We start from the raw sequence: 18,197 nt of genomic DNA, 5'->3' as shown, positions 1-18,197 counted from the left end.
TCCTACCTGTAAAGATTCCAGTCGAACAGGAGATGGTTCATAGACAGTACCAGCTGTGAAGCTAGCATCGCTATCGGAATAGGAATCCTCTCTGGGCAGAACAGCAGTGGAGATACAAAGACGTATGAGCCAGCAGGGTTCCGAAGATGAACTCTCCCAATTCCCTGTGGGTTCCCCTTGTGTGGGTGGTGCTCTTCTCCACCACTCAGAGGAACTTAAGCGATGAGGAGTTGCTGTACCGCTAGTACTTAGCCCTGAAGAATTGGGTTGTTGCAGAAGTAACTGAACCTCTGGTGAAGGAGCTTGAGCGGACACAACAGCGCCCAACAACGTGAGACTAGAAACCCGAACGTTAACATCTGTTAAAGACAATATGGGGGAAAAAATTTGTAAAGGGTAAACATCACTAAGTGGTGATGTTACTTACACTGTTACCAATCATAAAATGTTGTTCTTTAAAAAAAAAAGCTAGTAATTAAGAATTTGAGCTGAGTTAAGATGCAGGTTCAAACTCTGTAAACTGGGATTCTCTGGTCCAGAAACTTCCAAAGTCCAGAATGGATGTTGCAAGACCATAGCGTCCCAGTGGAGCGCCAGCAGCGGGGAGCCCTGTAGGACCAGCAAGGTAGCAGGCTGACGGCAGTGCCACTCAGCACCTGGCATCAGGACTGCCCTGTGGGGCTGGGAGACCCAGCACATGGCTGCGTGGTGGAGCTGGGAGCCGTGGCAGTGGTGTGCGGTTGTCCAGAGAGGCCCGGAGCTGCAGTGCGTAACTGCCTGGCAGGGCCGGAAACCACAGCAGCAGCAGCTGCCCAGGAGGGCAGCAGAGCCAACAGGAGGTGGGGAGCTGGTAGGCTAGGCTGGGGGGGGGGAAGGGGGAGAGGGCTGGGGGCAGGAGAGGCAGAAATGACCTCCCCTGGTCCGGCAAAATCCCTCATCAAGGACCAGACGTTCATCAAGGTACCAAGGGTGCTGGATCAGGAAGGTGCAACCAATGTAACATATACAGAGAGAAAAGGATCCACCCCAGTGCAATGCAAACCTTTATGATGAACGTATGGCTTTATCTGGTTCCAAACTCTTGTCAATAGACCAGGTTTTAAACGGCTATACGGTGCATTCGATACCAAATTTGCAAGGCACTAAAACACATAAGAGATCACTGCATGAGAGGTGATAGAGGCCAAGCTGAAAATGATTTGTCCTATGATTTAGGTCATTTAGATAGCTATGTTGATTGTATTTGCAAATAACTGAAGACAGTTGCACAGTATTTGAAAATTTGACCCAAAAACTGTGCTTCGAGAATAATTACTATGATCACATATGACCAATCATAAAAATCGAGATATGGAAGGAATATTTTAAATTAAAAACTCAAATCAAAATTACCATTAAAAAAGAAACAAAACCTTTACAATTATTATTCGATAGTGAGTTCTACAGTATTATTTTGTACATCTGCTCAGCACAGAAGCCATAAGGGAAATACAGAAACAAGAAAACTGTGTTTGAGAGATACAATGAGACTTTCCAGGCAGAATCAATATGGCAAGCCTTGTAAGGATGAAAAACAACTGCTATTGTGAGCCAGGCAGATCTCTGGATTTCTGCATAATCACCCTGTCTCAGTCTTGTCTGTAAAGGACGAGGCCTGCTTTCAAGGTCATTAGAAAATTATAAGCATGTTCAAAGTAAGTGTAAGTACCTTGATGATTTGTGTAAGGGTTTGTGAGGAGGATTCTGCCACCAGGGCTAGCAGCAGACAGCGGTGCAACTCCCTGATGCTGGAAGCAATAGTTACAGAGAAAGGGGTAAAAGCTCTTTTATGGTCATGTGCATCTTCAGCAACAGAAAGAAACTGCTTAGAACCTTCCAAGATGGCTGAGAGAACTTGAAGAGCACAGGCACGAGTCTGAAATGATACAATAATTTCAATTCTGTTTCAATCAAAGAAACAATGGGAAAATGTCAACCCTTCCTTTTCCTGCTTCTTCTCATTGTGTGTGTGTGTGTGTGTGTGTGTGTTACGCAGCAGCTCTCTCCTCACTAGGAAAAAAAGACACTATGTGTGTACGGACCACAGGATATGCTAAAATCAGGGGACTCGGCTCTCTGAAGCATGACAGGCTTTTGCAACTCACTAAAGACAGAATGTCCTTAGTCTCTTCCCAAAAAAAGCACATTAGTATGCAGAGTACATACTCTGTTAACAGCACAAATATTATGACTGCAGGTCAACAGCAGATATTCACAGGCATGGCTTTGCAACTCACTTATCCACCATTCCTTTTCATTACTGGGGTATTAGGATTCAACACCTTATCTGCTGAGGTTTCCTTGGATTCTCCTATCAAAAGCTTTTAAATGTTCGGCTCTTTACCATTCAGCATCATCACAGACCTTCACATCTGGAATTCAGGGCACCCTAAAATGCATAATTCTCGACCTAGATCTTTTCCATGCATCAACTATTGGGTTGTAATCACTATGGCAAAGTGCCCATCCATCACAATATGCCTGTCTTTTTAAGGGGTTGTTTTAATATCAGTACTTTCCAGCTCTTCTAAGCTCCTCCTCTAGAAACAAACTGAGATACGGGCAGTCCCCGGGTTACGTACAAGATAGGGACTATAGGTTTGTTCTTAAGTTGAATTTGTATGTAAGTCGGAACTGGCTCCAGATTCAGCCGCTGCTGAAACTGATCAGCGGCTGACTACAGGAAGCCCTAGACAGAGTTGCTCTGCCCCCGGCTTCCTGGAATCAGCCGCTGATCAGTTTCAACAGCGGCTGAATCTGGACTCCTGGGACAGAACAGCTAGGGTGCTGCCGGGTAGGTCCCCGCAGGACCAACCCTGCAGCACCCCAGCTGCTCTACCCCAGGCGTCCCGCAACAAAAGCCTGGTCTGCTGGGGGGGGGGTGCACTAGCTGCGCCCCCTCCTCCCCCAGCAGACCAGGGAGACCCGAGCCAAGCGGCGGAGGCGCAGAGGTCCCGCCGCCTCTGCGGCTTTGCTCCTGTCTCCCTGCTGTGCATTAGCTGTGCACAGCAGGGAGACAGGAGCAAAGCCGCAGAGGCGGGGGATCCCGCCGCCTGTGTAGCTTTGCTCCGGGGCAAAGGAGCAAAGTCGCACGGGCAGCGGGGTCCCGCCGCCTGTGTGGCTTTGCTCAGGTATCTCTGCTGTGCTGGGGAGCCCCCCCCAGCACACCAGGGAGACCCGGAGCAGCTTTTCTCGCCCCGGAGGACACGGTGGCGGGACCGCTGCGCTCTGGGCGGTCCCGCCGCCCGCAAGCTCCAGGGCGAGAAAAGCCCCGTTCGTAAGTGCGGATCCGACATAAGTCGGATCCGCGTAAGTCGGGGACTGCCTGTATTTGAAATTCATTTCTATTCCATTTCAGTTGCCTTCCCTTGTATAGCATTCCATATATTTATCCTGTGTGAGTGAAGTGTCGTCATTTCTCAACTGGAAGGAACCATCACCACTTTTTGAACCACTTAGGGCTTGTCTATTCCACATTATTGGACATTCCACATTATTTCCCCATGTGGACTTTTTGAGTATACGGTAAGAGTGCACACTAGCTTAATGCATTTTGAAAGTGTATGACACTAAACCTCCAGAGGGCAGTCTTAGTGTGCAAAAAGACTGTCCACACGTAGAACTAGTGCAGAGCAGCTACTGAGCTTTAAATTCATACTTTAATGCACACTTTCCCGTATAGACAAATTCTTAACAGTGTGAAATTTTTTCTTTATCTCTTCCAATTTGATCAACCCTTTTCATACATTTTGGAAACTCTTTGGTCACCTCAATGACTCTTCTGTAAGAAAAATAAGTTTAACGCCAATAATCTGATCTCATAATTTTAGAGTCTATATACATAACAGATCCTTTGTTATGCTAACAATGCACCCTCTCTTAGTCCTGTGGTACACTGAGAAAGGCCACAAAGATCAGGGAAGGCAAATCTGAAGACTAGAACTTAATGAAATGAAATGAAATGAAATGAAATGAAATAAAAGCTTTCAGGACAAAAAATTCCCTTACCTTTGGAGAGGGATCCTTCAAAGCAATAGTCATCAAGGATACAGACTGTGGGCTGCCTATGCCAGGTGTGTCAGGAACAAAGGCTGACCAGTAGCCATAAAGAACTTTTTTTTCTATTGATTTGATAGTGGAAAGCAAACAGGCTAAAGCCCCTTGACGAACTTTGGCTTGATATGACCTTTAATGAAATAAAAAGACGAATTAATAGCAGCTCTGAAAAAATAACTAATTTGACTTCATTTATTCAGGTTATTGACTAGCTATAAGAACTCCAAGTAGAACAGCTAAGTCCAAAAAGAAAAAGAGAAAAGAGAGCATCAGTTTACTTACAGACTACTACTAATTACCACTTTTCAATTGTCTTAGTTAATAAATATATAAATCACATTAAATAATTTCTCTAAGAGTTTCAAGACTCCAGTGCTGGGACTGTGTGAGTGGGGAAGGGAGTAAAACACTGCACATGTGCTAAACTGGTGCCTTATCTAAAAAAAGGACAAAAACTATCATTTAACATGCCACACAAGCATGAGTGTTATGAACAACATATGATTTGCTTCATTGCTTTACGTTTACATGAACAATAACCTCATTTTGCTTTGTATTCCACCTTCAGCATCAGAATACTCCGACTCACTGCTGCTGATCCTTTTCCAGGTGGGACAGCATGATGATAAGTGACCCTTTCCAGCAGGCATATATGCAGCATCTAATGTACGATTCCAGGGATTTAGACAAGAACTGCTTTGTGCATTGCCTGAATGTAACTGAAATACGCCCATTCCATGGATTGCTCCATCTCCTACATCACCTTCCAATTCTTCTTTCACTTCTTCCCCCAACTGTCCTTTCTTTTGTTTCCCCTTGGACTTTTTTCTTCTGGTCTGTGTCAAGAGGAGGGAAAAACCACAAAGGACAGATTAAAGTAAGAATTTTGCCACCAGAAAACATTTTATTATCCTGCAAATCCAGATCACATTTGAGAAACAGAGAGACACTAAAATCCCCAAAAGTAGCATAAATGAATAAACTTTAGCATGTTTATTACTTAAGTTCACCAATATGGAGTTGCACATTTTATAAGTAGTTAGATGGCTTATTAGAGATAGACAGATTAACTTTAGCCAGTCAAAGAAAAAGTTTGGGTCTCTGGTATTTAGTTACTGTTATGAAATAGTGTTAAATAAATGAATTATACATAGATTAAGATCTGATTGTTTCAATGCATTTCAGCTTGCATACTCGGTTTATTAATAAAGAAAAAATAAATGTAATATTAACAATTTAATGTCCAAGAGGTACATGTTATAAGACATTTTTGTTTAGAAAAAAGTATTTTATATTAAGATACTTAGCAGGAGGATATCTTTTCAAGTGATTTATGTAAGCGTTCCTGTATCTCGTTTAGATTTATAGGAGATACTCATTAACTTTAAAAGATTACAAGCTAACAAAATGACTCTATAGCTTTATTTTCTATAATGTCTTTCATGTAATCTATAACCCAAAATACTTTACAAAGTAAAAAAATAAACAAAGGGAAAGAGAAATGGATATATACAAACAAGAAAGAAACTCATTTTTAGATAAGCTTAACTTCTCCAGGAAGACGTGATTGTGTGTTAGAAAAGAAGTAGTGTAACTTGCGATAGAAAGTGCCACAGCTAGTATGCCACCATCAGTCCCACATTTGCAGGTCACAAATTCTTGACTACAAATGCATAACTAATGCACACAACGAAAGTCTATCAAATCAATCTCCGCAAAACCCTCTGTTCTAATCATTTGACTTTGCAGAGCAATTTATTATTCAGCACAGAGATTTATAATCAATACCATTAAGGTAAGCAATATGAAATACACCACATGCTGAGAAAAGGAAGAAACTTTCAGCCATTAACACTATAACAGGAAATACATAGTCAAAACAGATAGACATAAACAAAAATCAACACATTGTGTAATTTACGTTTACCCCTGTTTGCTTAATGGTGCTCAATTCCAACTGTTCCTGTTTGACAGGCGATCTTCCATCATACTGAGGAAGTGGAGTTGGGTACAAGACTGCAGGCACTTCCACGTTCAGTCCAGGAAGCCCATAGTACATGCATTTCTAGAAGAGTAACAAAAAACAGCCTTCTGGTCCATTTGCATGTGCAAAGAATTGTCATATATTCAAGTAGTCACCAATTGTTTTCCATTTACTTTACAACTTTCTTTTCTGTATCTTGTCTCCCTAAGCTCACACCCAAGCGGCTAATGGCAGATAAATAAGCATGAGGAGACTCTACTAGCCTAATAAAATACCTCAACAGTAATTCTGATTCTCCAAGTGGACATATTTTGGCAACTGAATTGAATTATTTCTAGAAGGATTTTAACAAGGGTCCATCACTGAAGCTAATGGGAGACTTGCCTTTTAACCATCAAGGCATTGCCATCACTTTCTTTGTGAGAGGAAATACGAGTGAGAGAACTGATGGCTTTATTATACTCTAGAGAACTTTTTCACTTTCTCCAATGTCTTTCATTTCATTTTCTATATTATCCTCCTAAACCACACATCAGCTTGCCATGTGATTTTTTTCCCCTGTCTTCTCTCTTATCTGTTTCCATTTAAAGTGGGATAGGAGGAGCATACACTATACAGTCCATCTCTCTATAAGTGGATTTAAACCAAGAAACCATTCACCTTTAATACAGCAAGAAGAGACCCAAGCTCATCAGTCTGCATTAGCTTCATCTTCCCACCATTTAACAGTGACTGGATACCTTTCAGAGCATTCTGTAACAACTGAAAATAACATAGAATTAGCCAATCACACAAATATAGCATATTTCAACTTATGAATTTCACACTTTATACAGTCCAAAACAACATAACTGTTTAGCACCACTGAGGTATTTGGAACAACCAACTAGAGCTGAAAGATATTAGTGAAGTCTCAGCTGACAATATTGCAAATCACAAGGCATGTACAGCCTTTGCCAAACAGGAAGTCTTTTGATTTGCAGTAAGTCTTTTATAATCAATTTTAAAAGTTGTCTAGATGTCGCACTGCAAGACGTAGTATAACTTTATAATTAGCGTATTTCAGCAGGTTAGACTCAAACATACCATACAAAAGGTGATGTCATCTATATCGGAGGCTTTTGAAGACTGTAACACGTTTAGGAAAGTTTGAAAGCACAGACTTCTGTAAGAGTCATCTAAGTATGGCTGTCCAGGCACACTAAAATGAAAGCAGATATATGGCTCTCAATAAATGTTAGCCAAGCTCAGATCTATGCCTCCCTAGCATAGCAGAGACATGGAATAGATCTGCATTTTGGCACCTATGAAGGATGAAACTCTGGTGCTAGAAAAACCATCTGGAAACACTGGTTCCTAAAATCTCAGTACACCTGCTTACATTTATTCTAACTTCTAGCTTTTCCTGTCTTATTCAAGTGAATTCCTATGCTTGGTTTTTCAGGCCGCAAGGATGTGCAGGATGATATCAATAGAAGCAGTGTCACAATTCTGCTAGGAATGTCCTCAGACACGGGTGCATTGGTCCCACTGAATTAATGAATCTGCATGTGTATATACTGGGATACAATTTAGCCCTCAATATGATCTTGACTTTTCCATTTTCTTTCATTTCCGCAAAAACATAGCCAGCCTTAATGCAGTGAAAAATTTACCTTTTTTATTTACATTGTTATTTTCATTACTAAATGAATACGAGGAAGGTGATCACTACACCAATTCAACCTGAGCTACCTAAATATCAGCTTACCATCTCATGACCATTCCTGTAGTTGCTCTAGATTCATTAAACAATTTTTTTTGTGCTGGATCCCTAACAAGCTGGTGCCCCTATGTTTAATTACCTCAATTCAGCTGTGTGCAAGTTTGATAATGTTCAGAATAAGATTCAAATATTGCAAGTGATTTTCCCAAGAGTAGAATCCAATTAGAAAAATCACATTCAAAACTGCCAGATGTTGCACTTTGCTCTGGTCTAAGTAAGTCTTTTGACTTCATGCAGGACCTCAGAACACTCTTCCTTTTTAAAGGTCCCATTCAGTGACACGTCATATCTTCCTAACTGCAAAACTCTTTAGAGCAGGTCCAAATTCCTGCTGGCTTAGATTGAGTGTTTATTCAGTTTAAGTTTGTCATAGACAAACAAGAAAAAGCTTCCTATCTGAATAGTTTAGTGAAGGTTTTTGGATGCACAGTAAAACTCCAATAGTCCGGCATCCAACTTTACGGCTCTCCCGATAGTCCGGCATCAAAATGGCAAGGATCCAGGACAAGCCAGCTGTTCTGCATGTGACTCAGTCGCAGCTCTCCCCTCTACCCATCCTACATGCCGGGCTTGAACCACTCTTCTGAGAGCCCCTCTCATGCATGGCAGGCAGGGAAGTGGCCAAGACTGCCTGGTGCTGGGCCAGGAGCCGAGGGCTGAAGCCTGGGTGGATGGAGCACTGAGGCCAGGCAAGCTTGGCGCTCGCAGGCTGGGCTCAGGGAAATGCAAGCTCGCCGCACTGGCTGGGCTGGCAACGTTCCACAGGTGGGTCTCCTGTGAAGAGCTGGGCCGATGCTGGGGAGCGGAGGAGTAGAGGTGAGTCAGGGAGGCACCTGGTGAAAGGGGAAGGGGGGTCGGCGAGTGCAAGGGGGCAAGCGTGGGGAGTGTGTGGGGCACGGCACAGGTGGGGGTTGGGAGTCAGATACTAAAAGTCGCCAAAACCAGCGCGCTGCACAAGGCAGGCGCGGCTACAGGGATCTTGCGCTTCAGCTGCAGCAGGGCGGCACTGCGCTGGACCTCAGGCCAGGGCTGGTGGCGCTCAGGGCTCTGTGTGGGATGGGAAGGCGGGGGCAGCACCTCTGGCAGGGCTGGGTGCTTGGGGAACCTGGCTGCACACCACAGGCTGGTGTGGCTGGGCTCCTTGCACAACTGGAGCAAGCCCACACTGAGAGCTGCGCACTGGCGGCAGCAAACCGCTTGGCTCACGGGCAGGGACTGAAGCTGTTATAACAGTACCTCCCAATAATCCGGCACCTCCTAGGTCCCTCAAGTGCCAGATTAGCAGAAGTGTACTGTACTAAGATCTTGTTCTGCTACCAACTTATTAATTCTTGGAATCTTATAACAAACCTTTCATAGACCAACCATTCCAGTGCCATAGATAATCCCAATGCAAGATGCAATCAATTATTTCATAAACATTAACCACCACCACCTTAACTCACTGATTATGGTTGCACAGACCAGGTAGCACAATATACCCATCTTTCCCTCCCTCCTTCGATTAAATGTCCTTGGAAATCATTTTAGTTTTTGGAAACTGAGAATTCCGAGTTTTCCCCAAATGAGTATAACAATACCTAGGAGCACTGCAAGTTTCTACTTTCACACACAGAAGTCATGTTTATAATACCCAGGGTGTAACACAACACAAAGCTGCAAGGGGAAAAAAAAACTCCTTTTGGCTTTCATCAAAACGCACAGTCCCACTAGAGTCAATGGGACTACTCAAGGAAATGGAACCCATTTACATGGCCCTGAAACCATCAGGTTGATCTTGCTTTTACTGTGTTTAGCAGGAATGCACAAGCTGGTTGTCAGCATTTTCAGACACCCACTTTAAAAGCACCCATAGAAACCTCTTGAAAAAACTTTATGTAATACCTCAGACATAGATTTGCCATGCTGTGTACTGATGCCCTCCTGAGTTCCACATCAGGCTGAGCAGGATCACTGAACTGTACCAAGAGTCCGCTCTTCCCCAACAAATCCGGGAGATACTAAAATAAACCATCAACAGTTACTATGTGGCAACCAGATACACAGTCAGGTCTGGTGAATGCAAATCAATTGGCAAATTCCCTTTTTACTTCAGAAATAGCCAATGTGATATAAATCAAGCTACTCCTTATCTCTTATAGCTAGATATAAATATAGCAACTATACAGTAGGTTGGACAGATATTCAAACAGAACTAAGATTTAAATGCCCTCCGATTAGAAATTATGTTAATTGGCAAAGTTGTCATTCATTATTACACAGACATTGGTCACGATTCTATAGTTAAGACGGAGCTCCATTTTGTATTTAAGCAGGGATTCAACCTCCTTGTTTTGTATGACAAATATTCAGCACCCTTCCCCAACTTACAGCACTTGCCTTTTGGGTACAGAATGAATTTTTGAGCATTTAAAAGTAAATCCATTAGTTTATAAAGTAAAATTAATTTTAAAATGTGTTAAGAAATTTAGTGTAAATCAGTCTTTTCTCTGTCCCAAAAGATCTTAACAATGGAACAACACAGACTTCACATTTTGCAGTTAATTAAAGTTACTTAATAACTTGTACACTGTTTATATTTGAAGACACTAGGTTGTAATTAAACTAAGTTATTATCGATGGTTGTACTTAATTGCTAAGATTATACAGGCTATACACAGCTCAAGCCAACTGTTCAGGAACTCAGAGGTATCATTGTGACATCACAGGTAATGTGCCCCATCAATGCCTTTTTTCTACAGTTAGTTTGCCAGCAAAAATGCTATTGGTTGTAATGAGTCACTGGTGTCAAAGGGTAAGACTACACTTGCACCCTAGTTCGAACTAGGGATGCAAATGTAGGCATTCGAAATAGTCAATGAAACAGGGACTTAAATATCCCGCGTTTCATTAGCATGATCTCGTCGACGGGTTACTCGTATCAACAGCTGTTTCGAAAGTGAAAGTGCGCGCCGGGACGCGTTAGTTCGAAACAAACCCCTTGGTTCAAACTAACATTACTCCTCATTTTTGGAGGATATTTAAATCCCTGCTTCGTTGACTATTTCGAATGCCTACATTTGCATCCCCAGTTCGAACTAGGGTACAAGTGTAGACATACCCAAGGAGATTGCACGGGTGTCAGGTGTTCAGTGGTAGGCAACTTGATGCAGCTGTCGCTGCTCTTTAAAGAATCCATAACTTCATGCTAACTTTGGCACCAGTGCTAGAAAGGCTGTCATGGCACTGCTATTCTTACTCCATTGTACACTGAGGGTTTGATCCTGCTGCTGCGTGAATCTCAGGTTGCCGCTGAGTGCACGGAGTCCCAAGTGAGCATGCTGAACACCCTGCAGATAAGTGCATAATCCAAAAATCAAGTCTGCACCGGAATCTGCCCTGGTAGCAAGAAATGGGCTTTTACAGGGAGGCGATATGCATGCTGCAGACAGGCATATGGCTCCAGTGCAAGAAGGACACTTCTGTCTAGGATCAGCTCTCCATCTGGCTGAGATAGTGACACCATCAGCCAGCCAGACATGCCTGTTTCACACAGCACTGGTCTCATCAACACAATGCTCTAAAACAATACGTCAGTTGCAAATTAAGGCCCAGATTCACTGGTGCGCTGAAAATGCTTTGTGCTACACAAGCAGATTAATTGGCTTGTGTGCTCTGGCTGCTTTGGAGTTACTTTGCCCTACAGTGATGCAAAAACTAGAAAAAACATGAACAAAATCTAAAGCATATGTTTAAATACTTTAATCTAATCTAGAACAACAAACAGCAAAACATAATCCGACTAAAGGGCAAAGTTAAAATTCTTTGGCACCTACAAAGGATGAAACTCAAGCACTATAAACACCACCTGGAAATACTAGTTACTAAAATCTCAGTACACATGCACGCCAGCTCCCACCTGCCCTCCCACACAACCCCCTGCACTGCTGCCTCTCATACAGAGGCAGCAGCCATGTGGGAGGGAGGGGTGCATTTAACCATGCACGTTCACAAATGAGCCCAGGCTCTTTGGTTAACCATGTAAACAATTACACTTTCACAACCCTACCAGAGTGTTTGCGCCTGGGAACAGGATATATTTTTCTTTTGGAAAAAAGGAAGGGGATGAGACTGCAGGGATCTGAGGTTTTGAAGATCACTTTCTCTTAGCAAACATTCAGCACATTTTTCAACCTACCTTCTGACAATTAGGTCCATTGTTGTAAACAAGAGCTGCTAAGGCTTGCAAAATTTCAGTGTGTGTCCAAGAGCTGCATTGTTTGAGAGCAGAGATGGAATAGGATAGTAGAAAATCCAAATTCTTTTCATCAACCACTACCTGTCATCATGTAAAGAAACAGAACTTATAAAAGCTTCCAAAAAGCATTCTATTATATTGCACATTCCTCTAGATGGATTGTTTTAGCTGTTAGAAATTCACGCTGCTTACAGAAAGAGCCTACATTTAGGAAGATGTAGGTGAAGGCATAATACACAAGCTCTTCAGTCTCTTGTGAGAGGGTCAGCACATGTAGTTCTTACAACAGCCAATCATTTAGCAATGTACAGCAAAGACTGTAGATCAGAAGAATGGTAGGATGAATAGGAAGGTGAAAATACAGGCACGTTCATATTAGGTCCTCTGTATTGTTTCTGCATCATGGAGGCATGAGCTGTTTTGGCTCACATCCATATCCATGAAAGGGTATGGATAGAACCATCAAATTTTCCATACCTGGAATCTGTTAAGGAGATGATGAATGAGCTGACAAACTTTGTTGACAAGATGTTCCTGGTTGAGATGAACCAGTTGACAAGCTTGAACAAGTAGAGCACAAACATCCTGAGGAGAAAAAAAAACCGTTGAAGAAAAAAAGGGCCAAAAGCCTTAATAATGATTTATCACTGAAACAATACAATATTTTGGCTCCAGAATAGAGACTAACCCACCAGCAAAGGTCTCAATTGTACAAATGATTTGCATGGGCAGAATACCCAGATCCATGTGGAGCACAAATGAAATCAGTAGACTGCCCCACTGATCATTCATGACGACACCTGCTGGATCTGCTACTAAATATGTAAATTACCACTTAATAAACCATCTCTGCGAAACAAAATATTTCAATACAGGGCACAACATATAATAAAGCAATCCCCCCCCTCGCCACGGTGATGCCTCTCTATCAGAGGCAGCAGCTTCAACAGGAGCCAAAACGTGTGGGGAGCCAGCTTAAAATAATAACAAAAAGAAGAGTAAGGAAAGCAAGGAACAGAGGAAAGAAAAAAAAAGGAGCAATGTCTATATATTAAGGTGAAAGGAGAAGATTAACCTAAGCACGTCCCACAAAAGAAAAGAAAAGCTGGGAGTCGTTTGTGAAAAACAAATAGGAAGAATAATGGGTAATTAAAGAATGTTACTGGTTTAGTGTGAAAGTAGCATGCTACAAACAACGTACCCCCAATAAAATATGTTCATTTTTCCATAGGTAATTTATTTCCCCTACAAAACAATTACTAAGATGTGCAATAATTGAGAACTGAAATGCTGCGGAGACAGGAAATTCTCAAATAAAGTGCTAACAATCATCTTCATTATTAGGGATGTCAGAATGAGTTTACACGTTGGGTGGAGGGGAGGCGGAAGCTGGTGCTTAAAGCCGGCTCCTTCCCCGTAAGCATCAGCTCCTGTTTCCACTGCCCCTGCTGCCTCTATCAGAGGCAGGGGGGACAGATGGCTTAGCGGCAGCCAGTATGCACAGGAAGCGGGCTTCAAAGCCAGCTCCCTGTGTGTACTGGCTCCTACTTCCCCCCCCACCACCACCACCACATGCTGCTGCCTCTCTATCAGAGGCAGCAGGGGAGGAAGCCAAAATGTGTGGGGAGACCGCTTAAAAGTTGGATTGCCACGGGCACCGGCTCCTGCGTCCCCCTTCCCTTGCTGCCCTCTGATATAGAGGCAGCAGAGAGGAGGGGATGCATGTAGTCATTAGGATTAATCAATAAGCCGAGGTTTATTGATTAATCATGTAAACAACTACATGCTGACATCCCTATTCATTATTCCCATCATGTTCTCCTACTCACAGCATATAAACCAGAGATGTCTGCTACCACTGACACTACCACACCTCTTACAACAGTGGTTCCTGACCAATGCCAGGCTGTGTTGCAGCCAGCAGTTCACACTGCCACACCATGCCCATGGCTTGACAGGCCTATACGCAGGGGGGTGCGAATGCACCTCCCCATGGTTCCTATGCTGGTCTCTCCAGCGGCCCAATGGGGGTGTCAGGCCCTTGGCCACATCTCCCCCTTTGCCCAGCTCAGCGGGGGGTAGGAGCTGCTGGGGGAAGCAAGCAGGAGGCCACCTTGCAGCGCCTTGACTCCCCACGGAGCACTAGCTACTGCAGCTCTGCCCCTGCGGTCGACTGGAGAGCAGCAGCGCAGTCAGGGTGGGATGGACCCAACTGTGGCCGGGGGAGCCACCAAGGGACCACGGGGGGAAGGCGGCACTGGCTGCTGACAGAGGCCCCCTGCTGACACCTGAGACCTTCCTGCCTGCCCCATATGCATCACCCGGTCCTAGAGGTGGATGGGAGCATCCTGGCTTCTAACGTTGCAGCTACTCCTGTCTTCCTCAGGGGTGCCCAGTAGGCTAGAGCTGCTCTGCTGAGTTCAAATGTGGGGTATGCAGGCTGGGGGGACCCACCTTTGCACATCTCCCTCTCTCCAGGAGTGGGGACTAGTGCAGTGAGGTGGGGACAGAGGGGAGTCTGGAGTGTCTAACTTTTGTTTCCTTCTAGGTTGCAGGCAAAACAAAAGGCCTAGCTCATGACATTTGCAAGATTACATTTCAAACAAAAACGGCGAGGAGTCCTGTGGCACCTTATAGACTAACTGAAGTGTAGGAGCATAAGCTTTCGTGGGCAAAGACCCACTTCGTTCTGACGAAGTGGGTCTTTGCCCACGAAAGCTTATGCTCCTACACTTCAGTTAGTCTATAAGGTGCCACAGGACTCCTCGCCGCTTTTGCAGATTCAGACTAACACGGCTACCCCTCTGATATTTCAAACAAAGTTTACATAGGTGTTAACGGCTCAAGATAAAAAAGGAAAACATTCTTTTAGCAGAAACAAAGAACAGGACTATGTAGCACTTTAAAGACTAACAAGATGGTTTATTAGGTGATGAGCTTTTGTGGGCCAGACGCACTTCCTCAGATCAAATAGTGGAAGAAAATTGTTACAACCATTCTTTTAGCCACAGTGAAGCTACCTCCCCGTGAGTGGGGCTGGCAGGGGCTGTTGACCCCACTCCTGGGGAGGCTCCTCTGCAGCATCTCTGCAGGGACCAATAAGCATTCCTCATTTAGGGTGATGCTTACTGTTTAGCCTGTTAATCTTACACATCCCCAGTTCACACCTGTGTTACCATGGCTTCACCGCTATTTTCTGAGCACTAGCTGTCCACACTTGGGGTACGTTTAGACTACAAGCCTCTTTCGAAAGAGAGCATCTAGACTACAAGCCACGTTTTCGAAAAAGTCTAGATGCTCTCTTTCGAAAAAGCAAGTTTGCATTCAATAGTGCCTTTTTTCAAAAGAGTACTTTCGAAAAAAGGGTTATTCCTCGTAAAATGAGGTTTACTGCGATTGAAAAAACTGCTGCGTTCTTTCGATTTATTTTTGAAAGAACACGGCTGCAGTCTAGACATAGGTGATGTTTTTTCGAACAAAGGCTACTTTTTTCAATAAAACCCTGTAGTCTAGACACACCCTAGTCTAGGGGTTGCATCACTATCTCTGCCATAATAGCAAGAAAGCAACACAACTTTCTAGTGCAGACATGGCCATTCTGAACAGGTGTATCCTACAGGCAGGCTGAGAACGTACTACGCTCAAGTGGGACAACACTCACCTCCCTCCGTGTGACAGTTTAAATTGTGATTAGTCTCCGGGGCGGGTGGCATCCCCACGTGAGGAGAAAACCTGGGGTGGTGGCGAGGCAGCACCTTCAGTTGTACTCTGGGCTGGCTGCGTCACTCTTCCCTACCCCCAGCTTCCTTTTAATCCCTCCTCCCCCCAACCCTTCAGAGCTGCCCCTCCCGAACCTCCCCCCCAACTTTATCCTGCTCCCCCGCTTGTATCTGGCACAAAGCGGCCCCGCCCCGCCCCCAGGGCCAAGCTCGGCCCCGTCCCACGGGCTCGGCTCCTCCAAAGCCCCCAGTTTACCCACGAGCTCGCCCCCCCCCCCCCCCGCTAGGCTCGGCCCCCGGTTACCCACGAGCTCGCCCCCCCCCGCTAGGCTCGGCCCCCGGTTACCCACGAGCTCGCCCCCCCCCCCGCCAGGCTCGGCTCCCGGTTACCCACGAGCTCGCCCCCCCCCCCCGCCAGGCTCGGCTCCCGGTTACCCACGAGCTCGCCCCCCCCCCCGCCAGGCTCGGCTCCCGGTTACCCACGAGCTCGCCCCCCCCCCCCCGCCAGGCTCGGCTCCCGGTTACCCACGAGCTCGCCCCCCCCCCCCCGCCAGGCTCGGCTCCCGGTTACCCACGAGCTCGCCCCCCCCCCCCCGCCAGGCTCGGCTCCCGGTTACCCACGAGCTCGCCCCCCCCCCCCGCCAGGCTCGGCTCCCGGTTACCCACGAGCTCGCCCCCCCCCCCCCGCCAGGCTCGGCTCCCGGTTACCCACGAGCTCGCCCCCCCCCCCCGCCAGGCTCGGCTCCCGGTTACCCACGAGCTCGCCCCCCCCCCCCCCGCCAGGCTCGGCTCCCGGTTACCCACGAGCTCGCCCCCCCCCCCCCCCGCCAGGCTCGGCTCCCGGTTACCCACGAGCTCGCCCCCCCCCCCCCGCCAGGCTCGGCTCCCGGTTACCCACGAGCTCGCCCCCCCCCCCCGCCAGGCTCGGCTCCCGGTTACCCACGAGCTCGCCCCCCCCCCCCCCGCCAGGCTCGGCTCCCGGTTACCCACGAGCTCGCCCCCCCCCCCCCCCCGCCAGGCTCGGCTCCCGGTTACCCACGAGCTCGCCCCCCCCCCCCCCCGCCAGGCTCGGCTCCCGGTTACCCACGAGCTCGCCCCCCCCCCCCCCCGCCAGGCTCGGCTCCCGGTTACCCACGAGCTCGCCCCCCCCCCCCCCGCCAGGCTCGGCTCCCGGTTACCCACGAGCTCGCCCCCCCCCCCCCCCCGCCAGGCTCGGCTCCCGGTTACCCACGAGCTCGCCCCCCCCCCCCCGCCAGGCTCGGCTCCCGGTTACCCACGAGCTCGCCCCCCCCCGCCAGGCTCGGCTCCCGGTTACCCACGAGCTCGCCCCCCCCCCCGCCAGGCTCGGCTCCCGGTTACCCACGAGCTCGCCCCCCCCCCCCGCCAGGCTCGGCTCCCGGTTACCCACGAGCTCGCCCCCCCCCCCGCCAGGCTCGGCTCCCGGTTACCCACGAGCTCGCCCCCCCCCCGCCAGGCTCGGCTCCCGGTTACCCACGAGCTCGCCCCCCCCCCCGCCAGGCTCGGCTCCCGGTTACCCACGAGCTCGCCCCCCCCCCCGCCAGGCTCGGCTCCCGGTTACCCACGAGCTCGCCCCCCCCCCCGCCAGGCTCGGCTCCCGGTTACCCACGAGCTCGCCCCCCCCCCCCCAGGCTCGGCCCCCGGTTACCCACGAGCTCGCCCCCCCCCGCCAGGCTCGACCCCCGTTACCCACGAGCTCGCCCCCCCCCGCCAGGCTCGGCCCCGGTTACCTGCAGGCTCGGCGCCCCCGTGGGCCCCGGCGCGCCCGGGCCGCAGGTCTCGGAGATGAGCTGGTCGAACAGCAAGTGCAGCTCGGTGCGGCGGCCGCTCTCGCCCTCCCGATCCGGGCCGGGCAGGGGCCGCAGCGCGCCGAGCCGGGCCAGGCAGCGCCGGATGGAGCCGCTGGGCTCGAGCTCGGCCTCGGCCCCCGCCACGGCCGCCATCTTCCCCGGCGCCAGCGCTATGGCAACCGGGGAGCACTTCCGGGTCGGGTGGCTGGGGGGGGGGGGCGGGGTGCTCCTGCTGCTTTGCCCCCAGGGGCCCCATCACTGTTGCACCCGGGGCCCCAGCACCCAGCTCCAAGGCCCCGCAGGGGGCCCACGTGCCCCAGCCCCACTCAGACACCCAGCCCCATGGCAAGCCCCTGGGCGGGGTGAGCCTGTTTCCCAAAGCCTGGGACTGGCCTCACTGCCCCCCAGACCCCTGCCTGGCCCTGCCCCCCACAGCCACGCGCCTGCCCCCGGCTGTCCCTCCGCACCCGGCTTTTTGACAGAAGTGGCCATTTGGCCCCTTTGCTCTTGCCAACTTCATCAGCTGGCAAGAGCAAGCGGGACGACGATGCCCGCTTTTGCCAGGACCGTGGGCATGGCTGGGACAGCT

At 48.0% G+C, this 18,197-nt stretch overlaps 1 protein-coding gene across 1 annotated transcript in view; it reads right to left on the bottom strand.

The window, feature by feature from the left end:
* HEATR6 (HEAT repeat containing 6) overlaps positions 1-17,787 on the bottom strand; it is a 29,308-nt gene extending 11,521 nt beyond the window's left edge. Inside the window, exons 1-12 of the mRNA XM_075904787.2 lie at positions 17,549-17,787; positions 12,559-12,666; positions 12,022-12,162; positions 9,729-9,844; positions 7,166-7,280; positions 6,740-6,841; positions 6,023-6,160; positions 4,636-4,931; positions 4,048-4,225; positions 1,709-1,915; positions 1,043-1,142; positions 7-359 (exon numbers count right to left, since the gene is read on the bottom strand). Of these exons, the coding sequence (XP_075760902.2) occupies positions 7-359; positions 1,043-1,142; positions 1,709-1,915; positions 4,048-4,225; positions 4,636-4,931; positions 6,023-6,160; positions 6,740-6,841; positions 7,166-7,280; positions 9,729-9,844; positions 12,022-12,162; positions 12,559-12,666; positions 17,549-17,761 (2,067 nt within the window). The 5' untranslated portion in view covers positions 17,762-17,787. The remainder of the gene's footprint in view (positions 1-6; positions 360-1,042; positions 1,143-1,708; positions 1,916-4,047; positions 4,226-4,635; positions 4,932-6,022; positions 6,161-6,739; positions 6,842-7,165; positions 7,281-9,728; positions 9,845-12,021; positions 12,163-12,558; positions 12,667-17,548) is intronic.
* Between the last annotated feature and the right edge of the window lie 410 nt (positions 17,788-18,197).

This window comes from Pelodiscus sinensis, chromosome 21 (assembly GCF_052426305.1).
Source record: "Pelodiscus sinensis isolate ZL-2025 chromosome 21, ASM5242630v1, whole genome shotgun sequence".
NCBI classification, from domain to species: Eukaryota; Metazoa; Chordata; order Testudines; family Trionychidae; genus Pelodiscus; species Pelodiscus sinensis.
The sequence above is the reverse complement of the archived record's forward strand: the minus strand, read 5'-3'. Positions and strand labels throughout refer to the sequence as shown.